This window comes from Morone saxatilis, unplaced genomic scaffold (assembly GCF_004916995.1).
Source record: "Morone saxatilis isolate NCDOM2014 unplaced genomic scaffold, NCSU_SB_2.0 Contig15, whole genome shotgun sequence".
Taxonomy (NCBI): Eukaryota; Metazoa; Chordata; class Actinopteri; family Moronidae; genus Morone; species Morone saxatilis.
The window spans coordinates 22,672,792-22,690,938 of record NW_023339707.1 but is presented as its reverse complement, the minus strand read 5'-3'; the positions used below and the strand labels follow the sequence as shown (position 1 = coordinate 22,690,938).

Sequence of the window (18,147 nt, the reverse complement as noted above, 5' to 3'; positions counted from 1 at the left end):
CAATAAGCAACTGCTAATAGCTAATTCAGCATACTTTCATTGGTGCCAATTTGCCAAAATGCAAACAAATAATGGCTTAAAAAATGAGTTGCAGCCCACAGTATAAATCCATAGCAACATTATACTTCCTGATTACATCACCTAAAGCATTGTGGGAACTTTAGTTCCAAATGTTACAGCATGATTATCTACCAAATAGAAGTAAGACAAAGTAATAATATGAGCAGTAATATGAAAATCCATTACTGGAATCTTTCTTGATGTTTGATTGGGGGGTCTGGGTTGTCTCAGACTATAAAAAACCCATTTTCAGTGAACACTCCGAATGGTGTTGCTGCGTTGGAAGAAGTAAAACAAGCCAAAGTTACACATACTCGCATATAAATTTCTGACCTGTCAACGCATTTTGTTTGTAGCAAAAGATTGTCACCACAGGCGTTCGTCTATCGGTGCACAGCGCAGGGTCTGCTTCAATTTGCCGTGATGGCGGATGAAGACTCTGCGAGCGACAGTCCAGTCAAGGCAAAGCTTTGTGGAGAGCTGTGTGAAATTTCAGATGACATGGAGAGACCAGGGCTGTGGACAGCTGAGAAATCCTCCTCAGGCATAAATCCTCCAGACTTGAAATCCTGTCCACCGCCTGGCTAAGCTATAAATTCGACTTAGTGGACAGTCCATTTATTTTGAATTTTGAACATGAAAGCTCTTAATTTGAGCCAAAATAAAGTGGTCTTTTTACAGCCTGTTGGTCAACTTAAGATAGTTTATACAAAAAATATGTGGTTTGTCTCTATTCATGAAAGTGAGTTATAGTAGGTAGTTTGAAATGTAATACCATTTGACATCAAAGACCAAAGACCAGTGGTGGAATTTACTTTACTGAATATTTCCATTTTATGCTATTTTATAGCTCTACTGCACTACATTTCAGAGGGAAACTTTTTACTTTTTACTCAATTATATAATTTCAGTCCCTATGAAATGTATCGGAGTTGAGTATTTTAATGTTAGGCTACTTTATACTTCAAGTAAAGTACCTCAAAACTGTACTCAAGTACAGTATTTTTGGAAATGTACTTATAATTCAACCACTCATGATACAAATGATAATACTTAGATAAGTATAAGGTAGTATTTTTCCACTGTGGTATTGATACTTTTAGTACAAAAGATGAATATTTCTTCGACAACTGTCAAGGACTACAAGTTATCTGATTTTCCATATAAATAATAAATAAAACGAACTCTCCATAAACCTAACTTCAAATAAACACAACCTCATCTGCAGGTTTCAGCTTGTCAACGCTCATATTTGACTTTAAAAAAAGAAAGGTTGAGCCAGGTAGATATTAGAAAAGAGCTACTTCAACATGTCTTGAAGCAGCTTTCTGCTATCTCTCGAGCGTCGCAGGGATCCTCTGAGAGGCCACCGAGGCGCTTCTCAGCTTGAGTTATTGTAGATAAAGCCGAGTAATCAGTGTGAGTAGGAAAACAGCACTACAGCAAAATTTAGAGAATTGAATTCAATCACAGCTGAAAAGTGTGGAAAAACATTCCAAGTATCAGGTGGGGAAATATAATTACTTTAAATCAAGAATGGAGCGACTCTGGCAAGGGTCCCAAAGGCAAGAAGCCAGAGATATAGTACTGTATGTTTTCTGTGCTTTTTCTTTTTCCCTTCAGTCCCTATAAATCCTTGCAGAGTGCTTGTCAGCATTCTTGGTACGTCTCCAGGTCTTTGTGTGCTGCTTGTTCCTCAGGAAGCATAGTCAAAATGCCGGGAAATAAATGAGTTTCGACTGTGCCCGGCCTCCTTTTATCTCTTTCATGGTAAAAATCCAAGAGGAAGTCTTCTGACACATTACACACTATTCTACTTATTATTTTGTGCTGAATTCAAGTATATTGTTGTTTGCTCTTTTTAATTACTTTTTCACACAGCAAGCCTAACGTCATAGGAAATGGTCTTTATATGTATATGTATACCCTACTCACATTTGAATTCTGTTTACATTAATATGCTTCCCTTATCCCTTCCCTGAACTGAAGACTAATGGAGGTTACTTTAATATTTATGAAGCACATCTCCCAGTATACTTAGCTCACTCTCCTCAGTCTTATATAAAAACCAATGATATAGCACCAGACCGTTTGAAAAATCATGTCCTAACAGCATATCTCCCTTTCTCTTTCTCCTCTCTCACCCTTGTAATCACCATCTGTTTGTCCATATTGTGTGATCCTCCATTTCTGGTCCCCGCGGCTCACCACCAGACGCTACTTTTGGCCTCCTGCTCGGTGTGTTTGTGGTCTGTGGCCTGGCTCTGCTGGGCCTTCTTACATTCGTCTCTTGGAGGCTGTGCTGTGTGCCTTGGCGGACTAAGGCCCATTTCCCCAGCCCATCCCTCAGCCCGGCCTGTGGCCCAGAGCGCTGCCCGCTCCAGCCGCATCCCCTGCTGCCCAGCCCCCAGCAGCCACTGGTCACCATGGCGACAGAGAAGGTGAAGGACCCCATGGGCTCGATGGGTTTCCTGGAGGCAGCAGTGAAGATAAGCCGTACATCCCCCGACATCCCCACTGATGTGCAGCTCTCCATGAGGGAGCACTTCCTGCGCCGCACGCAACGCATGCAGAGGCAAACCACTGAGCCGGCTTCCTCCACTCGGTTAGTCATATACATGTGCATATGTATTTACAACTGATAATACACAGGAATGTGTGATGTGGTTATTCATGTGTTAATATGCTTTGGGGTAAGCATGCATGGATGCACACATAGGCAGAGTTTAAGACATGTGGTACAGAAGTTCCACTAATCCAACATGAAATAAAAAGAAAGTGGATATCAAAAAAAAGCCTCAGTGAAAATACTGTGTATGTTCAGAGTAGGCACCAAGTAATGTATTACTAATGAAAGCAGAAATTTCCGATCTAAGCAATTTGGTATCTACAAAGTTAATTAAAATAAATATTGTAGATCGTGTTGCTCTCTGCCTCAGAGGCACCTCTTTGCAGGTCATTATGTTAAGGCTAATTATATGTGATGGCTTCTTCATGAGAATTAATGGAACAGAGTTAAGAAAAAAAACATTTTCTGTGCCAACACTAGCAGAACTGTACGTTTTCACCATGTTAGTAAGTGAACATCAGTAGTCCATTCTGCTTATTATGCAGCTATCCTTTAAAAGCACATCTATTTGTCCTTGGACTAAAGCAGCAAAAATTTCCATTTAGGGTCCTGACACAGCAAACCATCAGTCACCTCTGGGTCCTAATTTGGTCCTCATTTGGCTTTTTGTTATTGTTGTTATTTTGTAAATTTAGTGCAGTCTTATCTTGACTTTTATATTTCACCTACAGCTTTCATTGTATTTTCACATACTTCATGCAAAAGACAAGACAACCCCCAAGTGCAAAGCAAAAAAAAGCAACTTAACGATGTCAGATGCAAATCAGACATATTCTTAATCTGTATTCCAAGGATGTTACAACCTTTCCTTTCTAGGGTAATTGTTTCCATGCATTTTTAAATATAAATACAGGCCACAGGCCACTAGTTATTTCCTCTCGCACAGGAAAATCAGCTGGCTTTTTGCTGCTTCAGTTGTCTTTGGTCAATTGCAGCTTTAATAGAAGATGTCAGGAGACATGAGGTGACACAATCAGTCACCCTTTGTCAGAGGGGGGTTCTTTGAGGTCATCTTGGTGTGTCTTTGTCCCTCAAAGTCAAAACCTTCCTGAAGTTTCCCTGCTTGTCTGCACTACAGCTCTTTAACACGAACGTCACTCTCTTTCTTTCTGTCTATCCTGTCCCTGCAGGCACAATTCATTCAAAAGACACCTGCCCAGGCAGATGCAGGTAGGCAGCCTAGACCTGGGAAATGACTATGTGGTGGACGAAACGCCCACCAGCATCGGCCGCATCCAGCCAGAGCTTTACCAACAGAAGACCCTTGAATCAGAGGAATCATCCAAGAACGGCAGCAGCAAAAACTGTGGCTCGATTAACTTTTCGCTCAAGTACGACTACGAAAACGAGGCCCTCCTAGTCAACATCATCAAGGCAGTAGACCTACCTGCCAAGGACTTATGTGGCACATCTGACCCTTACGTGAAGGTCTACCTATTGCCTGACCGCAAGAAGTTCCAGACTCGCGTCCACAGGAAGACGCTCAACCCCACATTCAGTGAGAGCTTCCAGTTTCCCGTGCCTTACGATGAGCTGGCGGTCAGAAAGCTTCATATGAGCGTCTTTGACTTTGACCGGTTTTCACGACACGATATGATCGGGGAGGTGGTGCTGGACAACTTGTTCGAGACGTCAGACCTCTCCAGGGAGACGAACATATGGAGGGACATCCAATATGCCACCAGTGTAAGAATCTATTGGCTTTTTATGTTTCTTCTACACTCAATATCAAATGACTGACTGCAGAGATGTTATAGTCTACATGACCCATGCCTCACATAGACTGGTGAGTTCAAGTATACATTACAATCTATAGACATGAGTAATATTTTCAACCAGGGTTGTAGCGAGCACACTGAGGTCATGTCCTCTGGACATTTTCTTGAAATCTGGGGGAGGGTGAAGCCAGGCAGACACTATACATCATCCAGATTTTAGCCCCAAATCTGTGATTTCTGTCACCTCATTAATTTCCAGAACAATCAATGATCAGCCAGTTGGACGATTAGATGGATTCCTGGCTAAACATTAATCTGTCTTACAGTTTCAGCAGTTCCATGGTCTGATCTCCCTCATTGCTGCTGTTAAAAGATTCTTTAGTGGAGAAGTATTTCACACTTTGTAACTAGAACTGCAGTCTCTCATGATATAAAACTAAACTTTAATTGCAGATCAGACAAACTGGAAAGGAAAATGTGAGCTTAACCTCATTTGTTGAGCATGTCATTCCTCACTGTTATTGGGCCAGCTTTTTCAGAGTTGATGTGACTATCACCACACCCTTCGATATATATTCAACTTCATGGGCACTGGGTAGTGCGCTTGGGCTTTTAAAATAGATAACATTTTCACTACTTTTAGGGCAATAAACACATTTCAGTATTCAGGATTCATTATTTGTCCACTTAAATTGTCTTCCTGATCTCAATATAGGGAATTAAAATGTTAATGATTCAAGATGAAAAATTCCAAACAATAAGAAAAGATGAAGAGATCTCCTTTGAAGTGCCTGACGGAGGTACAGAATGTGTTGGAGGAATTAAACTCAAGGCTGCAAACCTGTAATGTGAATCAAATGACTAGAAATTAATGCACTATTAAGAATCAGATACATAGTTAAATTTTTATTCTACCAAAACATAATTTTCACTTATTAAATTGCATAAAGGGACTATAGTTGTAGTCACAAGGCGGTAACATCTCAAACATAAGCAGTTTACTCATGTAATTATGTTTCTGTTTGCTGTGTTACTTGTTGATGATGTCCAGGGGACATTTTCTGGAAGTGTTTCTTGCCTCTGGCACCATATTCGGGACCTTAGAGCCCTCCTCACTTTATCACCTCCACAGAGACCTTTTATCTGACAGTTTCCCCCTCCAGTTTTTGAACTTGAGCTTCTTCAAGGGTTGTTCGATAATCTCAATGTTATTGCTTAGGAGGCAGAAAAGCAGGCGGCCCTCTCCTTGGCACGCAAACTTTATTGAACCGCCAAATGATTTTATGACCAAATCCCTTGCTCACATTAAATTCAAGATTGGCAACATAAAGAATGCGCAGATGGTGGCGCTCAGTAGAAACAAAAAACAAACATGAAGTGGTGTGTAATGTCAGTCTCGGGTAAGATTAAGACACTGGTTTAAAAACGTTGTGCAGTTTAATGAGAGGAAAAGACGCCAGTATTGAGCAGAAGGAGGGAGGGTGAAAGAGAAGAGCCAGCAGCTCTCCTCAGTTCATAGATCAAGGAGAGACATTCATCAATAACACCAACTTATACTAGCATTACTAAGATAAGATAAGTCTGGAGGAGACTAGTATACTTATTGACTTCAGACCATTCCTCATACGTGTACAATCTGACTAAGCTTTTTTGAGAAGGTTTATGTATCAGTGGCATTAATGGAAGTGTAAGTTAGTGTGAGTGACTAAAAAGTCAGTGTTCATTATAAATTATCCATAGTGTATGATAAATAATGCAGCGGAAATGTAAACACAGTAAAAGATTTAACTAATTGACTTGACAGTTGAGATTAAAGCAGAGAAAGAGTCTACAGTAATGCTCACAGGCTCACAATGACAATGTTTACATGACGATGTTTAGCAGGTTTAATGTTTACCATATTAGTTTCAGCATTTTAGCATGCTAACATTTGTTTTTTAGCCCTAAGCAACAGTAAAATTCTGACCTGATTATGGGGCTAGATTTAAAGTGAGGAGATCTATTACAGTTTATCCTGAGGGGCATGTGCATATCAATACCAAATTACATGGCAGTGCATCCAATAGTTGCAGCCGATTTGATCTGTTAATTTGTAATAATTTCCTTGAGGTACATATGTAACGTTCATCTTCAGGTCACGTTACTTCTGTTTTATTCATGTACTTAAGTTCATCAGGTACGCAACGTAACTTACCATCTTTTCATAATCCTAACTAGTTCTTTTGGCCAGTCAGTAAGTAGTTACCTAAGGAAGTAGTTTTTGTGCCTAGACGTAAGCTGACCGTTCCACAACGTTAAGATTTATTTTGAAGGTCTTATTGCCAACTTGACCGTAGGGACCGTAGGGACAACAGGGGCACCTACAGCGTCTTATATTTTAGTAAAGGGCCACTAACCAAGCAGCAGAATTCTTGACAAAGTTGGGAGTGAAAACATGTTGGGATGGCCTGATGGGAGCAACCCCCTGCCCTGACACCACCAACCAACGTACAAACTCCCATACACAACAGTGTCTCTATGATCCTGAAGTTGACACTACTATAAAGAGTTTATAGCTGAGTATTTATAGTATATAGTTTAGAGAAACTGACAGAAGGGCAGTACTCAGAGAATTACAAATCCGCCTGCTACTTCATCACCATGGACAGCGCCATGGATTTGTCAATACACAGCACAGTTAGGCTACTGATATTTCGTAGCCATGGTTGGGGCCATGGATTCTAATTTGCACAAATCTCAGTCAGATAAAGGATCAATGAGTCAGGCAGACTAGACTAACACTGCCCCTCTGCCCCATTCTCTCTGCTACTAGGGGATGGCTTAGGTTAGCAAGGGGGGATGGCATCTCCCCCTTCAAAACGCCTACTACTCGCTTAAAATTACAAAATGATCACTGTCTTAGTTTAGCGTGTTAGCATGCTAACATTGCTAATTAGCACTTAACAGAGTATAGCTGAAGCTGGGGAACGTAATTTCTTTTTAAAAAGTCACAAAAAAAGCTAAGTATGGAACAGTTTATCCTGAAGGGGACCTGAATCCAAATTTCAACAAAACCTATTCAATGAGACATTTCACTCAAAACCACAAATTTCAACCTTCTGGTGCTAAAGGAAAAGTTAAGGCAATGACCAAAAGATTTTGCATGGCACTATATTTCACTGGATACATGAAAAACTTTTACCCATTGATGGCACTAAAGGGAAAGTGAGGCGGTCACCGGAGTCAATATGATTCGAGCTCTGGGCACCATCGGTGCCTGTATAAAATTTCATAGCAATCAATCAAATAGTCATTATATTAGATATTTCAATCTGAACCAAAGTGGTGGACTGACCTAACGACCGATCGACTGACATTTCTGTCCCTGGAGCCATGCCGCTAGCGTGGCTAACACATGATAAATGCAGTGTAGATGATACTGACTGGCACCAAAACAGCCTGTGTTTCTGCGAGGACAATCAAAGTGTCACTTCATGCTTTTACAGCACTTGACATTTCTGCTGTGCTCTCACATTATGGCTGAACCTTCACACCCTTCAAACGAAATCCCTCAGTTCCACAGCGGAGAAAAGCCAGAGCGCAGCTGTATGTGTGAAGAGACGTTAAGACTGCAGCACTCAGACAGACGTGTTGAGATTTGCCAATCAGCAGCGTTCTCACCAAGCTCATTCGGAGAGATTAGGGGTCTGTGCAACCTTAATACAGTTTATAGGATGGGGCTAAAAACCTCACACGAGACAGATAACAAGGCTTTCATTCCATTTGAGACTATTAGCTTAGTAGGGACTCATACTCGCCACACAAGTGAAAGTTAGTTTTTCAGTAGATGAACAGCTAAGTTTTGTCTCAAAAGTAAATTAGAGTCAAGAAAATAAGAAAAATCTTGATGATATTTTTCTAAAAACAAACATTTTTCTAAGACTCATTCACTCGTAGATTATGTGGGTAATTGGGCTGTGTTCTCTTGAGCTGTAAATGTGATGTGTTCTATTTGGTTTTGATTTACTGTCTTGAGCGATGATGATTATCTGGAATCATGATCAGAATTTGTTGTTGTTTTTGATAATGTAATGAAAACTGTAGTGAGAATAATGAAATTTGGCTGTTTGGCAAAAGTTGATCAGGAGGTCATGATTTCAGTATTTATTTGTTTCAAGGAGATTCTGAAAGTTAAATAACCTTGAGGACTTAAAGTGAAGCCCTGTTGTTTCCTTTTCTCAGTGAAATATCGCTGTACTGTTGGAGACCTTTTTTTTCTCCACAGGATGCTTCAGGGTATAAAGGAAAAGCTCAAAACACATTTTTTATTTATGATAAGATTTTTTCTGATAAATACATGTTTTTTCTTACAACAATCTTCCCTTTAAAGAAACGTTATTGTGGGTGCTTGCTGTACTTGAGGATGGTTGACAGCGTGAGTGGGAAGGGCAGAGCAGCATGCAGGCATTGATTTCTCAGATAAAGACAATTTAAACAGAAACAAAACAAGACAAAAAACCCATTTCATTAGGTTTCCTTCTTAAGGTTGTGTGCAGACAGTCAGTGAGAAAAAGCAAATAGTACACAAACAACTCTTGGTGCGTGGGAAAAACAGACCAACCCGTCTGCTCTCTTCCAAAGCTTTTTATAGCCTGTCACCTGCTCTGTGTGGCCAATCAGGAAAAGGCTCTGTGATAAGTGCCACTTTGGCCCAGGTGGCTTCAATCTACACTTATTTAGAGATAAATACGTTATACTCAATTATACTTTAACAAAATAATAATCACATTTAACCTCTAATAGGCATGATTAAAGAAACATATTAATAATGATAAACTAGTAAACATTCCCTTCCTTAAAATTGACTGACAGCTGAAAACATTACCCACTGACATTTTAGAAAGAAAGCACACTGCTTGCTCTCAAAGGGTAGAGCAGGTCCCCCTAGAGAAAACCTCTAGGGTCAACAAGCATCTTTCAAACATCACAACTCCACAGCTCATATAAATGTGGATCAAATGAGCGAATGTGCACCTGCCTCTCAGCATACACACCAACATTTACTAAGGGAATTACACCTTGGGAATGAAGATAACTCCACATAACAATGCTTATTCTGGATGAGAAAACCTCATGTCTGTGCATTAACTATGGACCTAGAGGCAGGGGGCTTAGCTTAGCTTATCTTAGCTTAGCATAAAGACTGGAAGCAGCTAACCTGGCTGTTTTCCAGAGTCCAACAGAAATTAAATTTGTTTGTTTACTACAGCCTACACTGACCAACAGCAAGCCGTCCTGACATTTGAGGATACAGAGAGTCGGAGAGATCAAAATGGAGGATGCTATCGTAGCTTGTTAGCTGTGGAATTGTTTGCAGAGAGTAACATGAGTTAATACAAATACTGAACTTCTTTGGAGTAAACCGTGTGAACTTTTAGCAACTGAGCTAATTGCAGACAAGTAGCAAGCTTGTTGGCTCAGAGAGATGTTTTCCTCTTCATTAAAACCTTTAATATAATTAAATAATGTACAGTCCTGTTGAAGAGGCCTTTAGAGGTGCTGGTGTATTGAACGTTGGACGGGGCCAGGCTAACTGTTTCCCCCCCGTTTTTCACTCTTTATGCTAAGTTAAGTAGATCCTGGCCAACAGACTTGAGTAGTCGTACAAAATGACGACAGTACATCTCATTCTCTAACCAGCACCGTGCTTTACAACAAATATTCTCCACTTGTTATTCAACACAATACGCATGCATCCCTCCTGTACCTGATCTAAAAACAATGCTGCAGTTAACAACAGACTCATAATGCAGTCCTTTTTCAAGCCAAAAATGCAAATGGAGAAGTTGCATTATTTTGCATCATATTATCTCTTTCACACCTTTAGGTCTAATCTGTGCTCTAATTAGTTTAGGCCTACTAGTCTCAATTGTTAGAATCAGATTTTATTACTTTTGGGAACTACGGCTATGTATTGGCAAGAATCTGGTGATATGATACATATATATATATACAAATAATCAAATTTTAGGAAAACATAGTATAGAAAACACCAAAATAAAAACTGTGGGATCTGATTTTTTATTTATCATAGTTCCTGTAACATCCAACATCAAATAGCCATGTGTTTACAACATTGCTGTCTATCGGTTGTGGGTTTAAACACAAAAGTTGATACAGTGTTATTAAGAATCGATACAATATCATAAAACTAAATACTGCAATATGATATTTTTTTAATATTTTCTTACACTAATTGGAACAAGAGGCCACCATAAACTTTCCTGTTTTTTGCAATTTCATGATAAAAGTTGAGAAAGATAACAGATAACACAGTAGTGAATTAAATATTGTATTTTTTATTTTATTTTATTCTTGTGTCTTCACTGTTTGCTTCAATGACTGAGCTCTACTAAGAGCAAACTATAAATAAAATATAGCATTGATCTCAGACACAGACCAGGAGGATGAGACACTGCACTTATTGTACATGGCTCTGGATCAAAGCATCAGGGTTGAATGTAAAAATGAAATAGATTTTTTTGTGTGTGTGTGTTCCCACAGGAAAGTGTTGACCTTGGGGAGATCATGTTTTCACTATGCTACCTGCCCACCGCAGGCAGACTCACACTTACTGTCATCAAGTGCAGGAACCTCAAGGCCATGGACATCACTGGATACTCAGGTGTGTGTTTGTGTGATTCACTTACAGCTGCAGTGGCGCAAAATGAATGATTCCCCCCCATGAATATCCAATTGTAAGCTTGTCAGATTAAGTGAACAAACAGTGGCGAGCCATCTCTACAGCTGCACTCTGTTTATTTCAGCACTTATTAATATTCAACACTTGCAATATTAAGACAATGTCAGCAAATAGTTGCAGGCGGTCTGTTTATTTTAATCGACTGCATGTTTCACCACAATACTCATATCACTTGTAAAATGTGACATTTATTGTGCATTAAATGCCAGAGTTCAGGTGTAATTCGGAGTGAATGTGGCATTTTTCCTCCCATGTTTAATGACATTTCACGATTTTTAATCCCCTGAGTTTTTAGGGGCTTAGCTGTCTGCCATTATTTCAATCTCTGCATCGTAAACCCGTAGCTATCAAATTGTGCCGTCAAGCATATTGGGCTGCAAAGCAAGCACTCTTGTTTGTTGTTTATAGATTTAGGGCAGCTTACATCGGACTAAAACGTGGGATAATGGATCATACGAGGCGATTTGCCACTGAAGGATGACGATCGAAATCTGCATTCATCAGGAAGCTCTCTCAGTCATGCTGTTTAAGCTATCTATGGCCTCACATCTCCTTTGTTTACACAAGGCGTTGACTCATCTACTTTTCTTCACATTACTGATGCCAGGTCCTCCAGGGTTGCTTTCATGCTTAAGTAGAAACCAAAAAGAAAAAAAACCTCCACACACACACACACACGACACACTGGGTGATGAAATAGGCCACTGATGGCTCTATCTTCACGGACATCTTTGAAGATGTTTTGGCAGTCAAGGCAAACATTGTAAAAGCTCTCTTCTAATAATCCCAGACGCCTGATCTTCATGCTAATTATGGCTCTGTCAGTTTCCTACATAAGATGGATACCTTGCAGAGAGTTCAGACACGGTGATATTTAATTATCAGCACTTTTCTTTAGATGAAGTCTGTCTTTGTTCTTTTTTCTTCTCCTCTCACCGATTAGATCCCTACGTCAAAGTTTCGCTCATATGTGACGGGCGACGTTTGAAAAAGAAGAAGACAAGCATAAAAAAGAACACCCTGAATCCCTCCTACAACGAGGCCATCATCTTTGACATCCCGCCAGACAGTATGGACCACGTCAGCCTGCACATCTCTGTCATGGACTACGATTTGTAAATACAAACCAAACATCTAATTTAAGACAATAATGAAAATGTGTCCACTTCCACTTAAAAATGTATTAAATGTTTTTTTTGTTATTTGGATGTTTGACCTTCACTGTGAAGAATGATGTATGTGCAGAGTTTAAGATGAGTTCATAAGAGCATGATTTTGACTCTATACTCATGTTCTGGCTTGGCTTGATTCAATTTGACTCAGCCCAGCACAGCAGGGATTTGCATCTCCATTACAACAGGACTACCCGAGGTAGAGGTGTGTCTTTACAGCCAGAGAGAGCAGCAATAGTAGAGAGAGCTCAAGATTCAATAGCAGTATGTAAACTTGTTGTATTTTGCCGCTAACTAAGCTCCACTAATTTAATTTGATTCCCTAAACATTTTTCACAATAAAATTCTCATCAAAATCAGGAAATTTTGGGTTTTAGTCAGCAGTAACTTAACACGACTCCTACACAGATGAAAGCGGACATGAAACGGTAAAATAAAGCAGATATCTTAAAGTACAAACAGAAACGCATGACAGAAACTAAACTTAAAACCAAAGAGATTCAGTTAAAAGTTACAAGACTACTGAGAGCTGAACGCTCAGAGACTTTGAAAATGTCTCGGGCGCAGCGCCACACAACTCTGTGCGTTTAAACTGGTAATGGAGATGCAAATCAGCGCAGCATGGTTTGACTCGGCGCGTTAATGGAAAAGCCCTACGTTGTACAACTTAGACAAGTGTTAAAATCTGAAACATTTTCAGTGCAGTCTGAGAAATCTTCTGTCCTTTAGTTAAACTTTTAAAATGAAAAATAAATTCATTCATAAATTCTAGATATTTCAAGGAAGGATAAGGAGTAGATGTAATTTTGAGACTTTACCAGTCATTCATTTGTCTGGAACAACCCTATTAGACACAAATTATTATTGAAAGCTAAGTATTTTCATGCCTGGAGGGGATCTTTAATGAAAAAAGATTTTGATTATTCCTCATTTTCAAATGAGATTCAGTTAAATTATAGATCTTCAGAGAAGGAGTATAGTGCACTACAGTACCTTTATGTTTACGGTACATGAAGCTCTAACAGGAAAGGGAAAAAGAGTTCAGACAGCTGACAGAATGAGAACACGCGTGTTAAAGGTCACAATGTGTGTGTGTGTGTGTGTGTGTCTGTGTTTCTACTGTGGAGTATAAAAAGAACAGCCTCTTGTGATTTCTTTACTGTCTGCTCTTATGCTAGAATTAAATCAGGATCTAGGGATTATGTCAAGAAAAACACTGCCTTCATTTACACTTCAGACATTGTTAGTGCAACAAAGATTTCCTTTGATGAGTGTCCAGAGATGAGTCAATTCAAGTGTCCTAGAGACAATCAGCTGCAGACTCACTGTATCAATTGGCGGCACATCCAGGTTGAGATTTGTGTCTCCTCTCATTACAAAATGCCCTTCTTGCAATTATAAATAACAGTTTGATGTATGAGATGTCGTGTCAGGTTAAATCAGATGTATTTATACAGTACGTATGTGTCCCCACAGGGTAGGTCATAATGAGATCATTGGTGTGATGAGGGTTGGGTGCAATGCTGAGGGACTTGGCAGGGACCACTGGAACGAAATGCTGGCATATCCACGCAAGCCCATTGCACACTGGCACCCCCTGCTGGAGTCCAAGAAATCTGAGAAAGAGGTAGGTTTAGGACAAAAGTATTTTGTGTGTGTGTTCATCATTTAGGATGAGGAATCGGGGGCTAAGCTGGTAATTCGGCTTCCAGTTTGAAGCGTCTGTTGTAGGTTTGGAAGGGTGGTGGTGGTGGAGGAGGCAGCACAGAGGGAGAGACATGAGGCAAGAAAGATACTGCATTTAAGGGACAGGTGTATGCAGGTGTTCTGAAAACAACCGGTGGTGCAACCGCTTACCAACACTTCCAACAGCGGAAGCACCAGCAATGACAAACAGCTCATGGAGGGAATTAAAGCAGTGGTGCGTCAAAAATCAGACTCCTGCTCTGACTCATAACTCAAATCTGAACACACAGACGTGATACACACATTTTTAAGGTCAGTGTGACTTACTCTTACTGAGAATATCATTTTCTCTATTTCTGGACTTGTTATTGGACAGTTTGGATCAAATTCTGATAAAACAGGTCATTTTGCTCGGGTTGTGACACTCACACTGTTTTATAGCCGCTTCTTTTTTTCACAATGTCAGCTTATAAGAAAAAGTATTTCTGGATCGCTGGCTCACAGCAAAAGGACACAGTCACACTTACATGAAATCAACATAACACAACATAAATGTGAATATTCGCCTCCCATTAACTTCCATTCTTTGCGAGTGAAGAGGCTTCCGGTGTCAATTCATATCTCTGCTTCTTGTGGAGTTTGACTGGTGAAATCGCAGCCTCAACCAATAGCAAATATGTGTGTGTGGTTGACGCGTAAATCACTATTTGTTACCGTAGCCTGTCTCACTGAATCCATGGTAACCTACACACCGATTTCCAGGACAAAGCTGACTAATCTCAATTTCACCGATTTATTTTGGCCAACGTTTTGGCTGAAACCTTTTTTATTATTCAACATTGGAACCTATATAACTTTGGTTCTGGGAGTTGTAGTTCCAAAACTTGGAGCATTATTATGCTCCAAATAGAAGTAAGGCAAAGAATAAAAGACATTATCCATTAATATTAATATTACTATCAATATATATATTTTTTTACATTTCTCATTTATTTGTTTACTTTATTTATTATTTATTTTCTGCAGCCAAGGGATTTAGGTATAGGACATAAAGGGAAGGTGGGTACGTGATTTTTCTTTTTGTTATTTTCATATTTTAAAAACCCAAGACGCAGATAATATTGTTTCCTTGTTTCTGCTGAGATTGTATACGGGTGTCTTATCAGATATTAATCACTGAGTTCCTTGTATGAGTCCAAAACTTCACATGTGTTCCTGGAACACCGACACCTATACAGATATTGGTCGTGTGTTGAAAGCGGCCTGAGAGTGACTGCGGTGTAAAAAGAATAATAAAATAAGCAACATATGTGTTATGAATCATTTCCTTGTGTCTGTGTGTCCTGCAGTGGAAGGCGAGGACAGCTAGCTTTGACAGCCAAGGCTCCTGCCCCTCACCCAGGCCCCCTGCTAGTCCCTGAGCAGAGCCACCTGTGACCCAGCAGCCCAGAAGGGGGTTTCCTCCCTCCTGCTGATCCACTTCCTGTCTGTCTGATTGAGGAGAAACACAACCCCACTGTCTCCCCCTCTCCTCTCCTCTCTCTCTCCTCTCTCCTCTCTCTTTCTCCTTCTCTCCTCACTCTCTATCCCTCCCTTCCTCAAGTCTAGTTCCAGAGCACTCCCAAGAACTGATCTAGGACCACCGTCAGTCAGTTAGTTGTGTGAAGCGCAGTCTTTTCGGGTTAAAGTTTTAGGGGTCACTGATTTGAAATGTGGGTGTTGTGATGACCCTCGTTGTCCTCAGAAGAGATTGGCTGGACATCCAATCTGCAGACATTTAATATTGAGCTGTCCGAGCTAAGGTGAAGGGATCTCGGCGTCCTCAAAGGAGACTTTCCAAGCGCTGAAGATTCAGCTTTGTGCTGCAAAGACTCTTTGATGGTAGAACGAAGATTTCGCTCCCTGAGAGCAGCGGAAGTTGCAGAGAGTGAAGCTGAGGACACGGCCGGGGTAGAAAAAGAGACGATCTTAAATGGGATCTGAAGCAATTTCAAAACTCTACGGCTCTCTCTCATTGAATTTCACAGTGCTGTATTAGCATAAATACATACGATACTGAACTGTAGCATTTTGGAACTATTAGATGTAAAAACCGCTCCATTAGTCGTTATTGTTTGTGAATAGCAAAACTGAAATGAGTTTCAAAGATCTGACTGAGTTCACTATACTTCCAGTTTCATCAAAAACAGAAGCAATTATCTGAGAAGTTGGATCAGGCAGAAACAAAAAAATATTCTCAACTTGGCAATTTGCAGCTTTAGTGTGTTTTCACAAGCAGCAAAGACAAGAAGTTTTATGTAACGAAGAAGAAGAACTAACAGGATTATTGGTATTCACACGAGAGCAAATTGGCTGCAGTGTCATTACTAAAATAAAAAAAATGTTTTCAATCTTTGTCAATTTTCAAAACAAGAAGTAGAAGGTTAAATTACCTGACAAAGGCACAAACAAGCCTAACGACTAACGACTAAAAAACAACTGAAAAAGACAAGATTTTTACATAGACAATGAAAAAAAACATCATTTTGACAGAAACAAGCTTTTTGTCAAGGGAGCTCTGGAGGTTTCTGTAAACAGGGAAATTGTAAGCACACTTTACACACCCTTACCTCCTTCTCTGTTTGATGTTTGCTTCTGAGCAATGTCACCCTCTCTTCCAAACGAAAACTCACACAAACGCTCATGTTTTCCTTCCAACAAACACTCTTCAAAAGCACTTCTTTGTCTCCTCTTGTTCTTTTTCTGAAGAGGTTTTGGTGGATGTGTATAGTTTCATGTAAAGCCGTCTGCCAGTTACCGTATGTATGTTTTGTTTTTCTAAACAGAAAACCAGAAAAGATACAATGATAGGAATAGATAAAAAAAATAATAACTTACATTTTGAATATATGTAGCCTTGTTGGTGGTGATGATTGAGAAAAACATAAACTCTGAAAAAGATGAACATATTCGTCTTTTGAACTTAGAAACATGCAACTTTCTTGATGTTTATCCTGTCATTAATCATACTGTTGTACAGGGATAACATGTATTTGAACTTGCCATTCAGATGCTTGCTCTGCAACATGTGATAAATGGATTATCTTTGAAGATATTTGATGTGATTAAGAAAAAGACTGCAGCACTGCTGTTATATCAGTTTTCTTTTTTGTTTTTGTCAGATAAAAGATGCACAAAATTCCACTTAAGCCCTAGATGACTGTCCTATAGCGGATTTTATAATTGTTCAGGTAAAAAACACTATTGTATCTATAGCTTTTAATTAAAAAAAATTACGTAATGAAGGTTCTGTATAGCTTATGGTGAGAATAAAACATAATAATTTGGTTTATATTAACATTATTTTCCTCCGGTTTACAGTCGTAGTAGTTTTGCAACTACTGGATGTGGTTTTCCAAGCATTGAGGCGTGCACACTAGGCGTATGAGGGGTGATTAATGACTGACAGCTTATGGAAAGGAGTTTTTGTGCCATAAGTCACAAATGTAATGTGTGGAAAATGTTCTATATCCCAAGAAGGAAACCTTCCATCAGCTCAGAGTGCATAATTAGCTGTTAGCATCTTGCGTTCTGGTCTGAGCAATGGATGTTAAAAAGGTGGTGGATAGTTTTGCACAGGAACTGGTGTGGAAGAAACTCAGACAGATTTAAATTCAAATGTAACAAAAATATCCACAAAAGAAAATGCAAATAATTATGCGTTTCCATCCAGTACCCTTATGCGAATGTTCAATGTTGGGTTCGTTGGGATAAACATTTGGTTGCGCTAATTCCGCATTTGGGTGCTATAAATCATTCAGAAGGAAAGCACAACAACACAACGTAACTATAAGAGTGCCAGTCAAACCTCAAAAGGTAGAAAGCCATGTATTAATTAGAGGAACTTTACAGTTTTATTATCACAGATCTGATGTTTTATCTGCCACAATTTTCATCTCCTCAGGGGAGTAAAGTCACATCCTGGCTGTACGTCGTAACTGCTAATCACACTTTGTTGCACTTTGCTTTCATCAATACACCAACTTTTCCACCCCAACCAAGCATAATGTTTTTAAACGATAATTCATGTTGTGTTTTTTTGACATTTGATGGCCATTCCTCACTTGCAAGAGCTAATTTAATATCATTTGGTTTTGCGAT

The 18,147-nt window shown here is 39.6% G+C and overlaps 1 protein-coding gene across 1 annotated transcript; it reads left to right on the top strand.

Moving 5' to 3' along the window:
• Window positions 1–483: 483 nt before the first annotated feature.
• syt6a (synaptotagmin VIa) lies at window positions 484–15,548 on the top strand. The gene is made up of 7 exons (XM_035655997.1): window positions 484–604; window positions 2,275–2,665; window positions 3,820–4,375; window positions 10,951–11,071; window positions 12,093–12,264; window positions 13,798–13,948; window positions 15,357–15,548. The coding sequence occupies exons 1-7, from the start codon at window positions 484–486 to the stop codon at window positions 15,426–15,428; spliced, it is 1,584 nt and encodes a 527-aa protein (XP_035511890.1). The 3' UTR covers window positions 15,429–15,548.
• The last annotated feature ends 2,599 nt before the right edge of the window (window positions 15,549–18,147 follow it).

Excerpts from the sequence above, each read along its gene's own strand:
- syt6a (XM_035655997.1), top strand. The coding sequence starts at position 484 with ATGGCGGATGAAGACTCTGCGAGCGACAGTCCAGTCAAGGCAAAGCTT. Across the intron at positions 605-2,274 it reads AGCTGAGAAATCCTCCTCAG|ACGCTACTTTTGGCCTCCTG; the intron begins GCATAAATCCTC and ends GCTCACCACCAG. Across the intron at positions 11,072-12,092 it reads GGACATCACTGGATACTCAG|ATCCCTACGTCAAAGTTTCG; the intron begins GTGTGTGTTTGT and ends CTCACCGATTAG.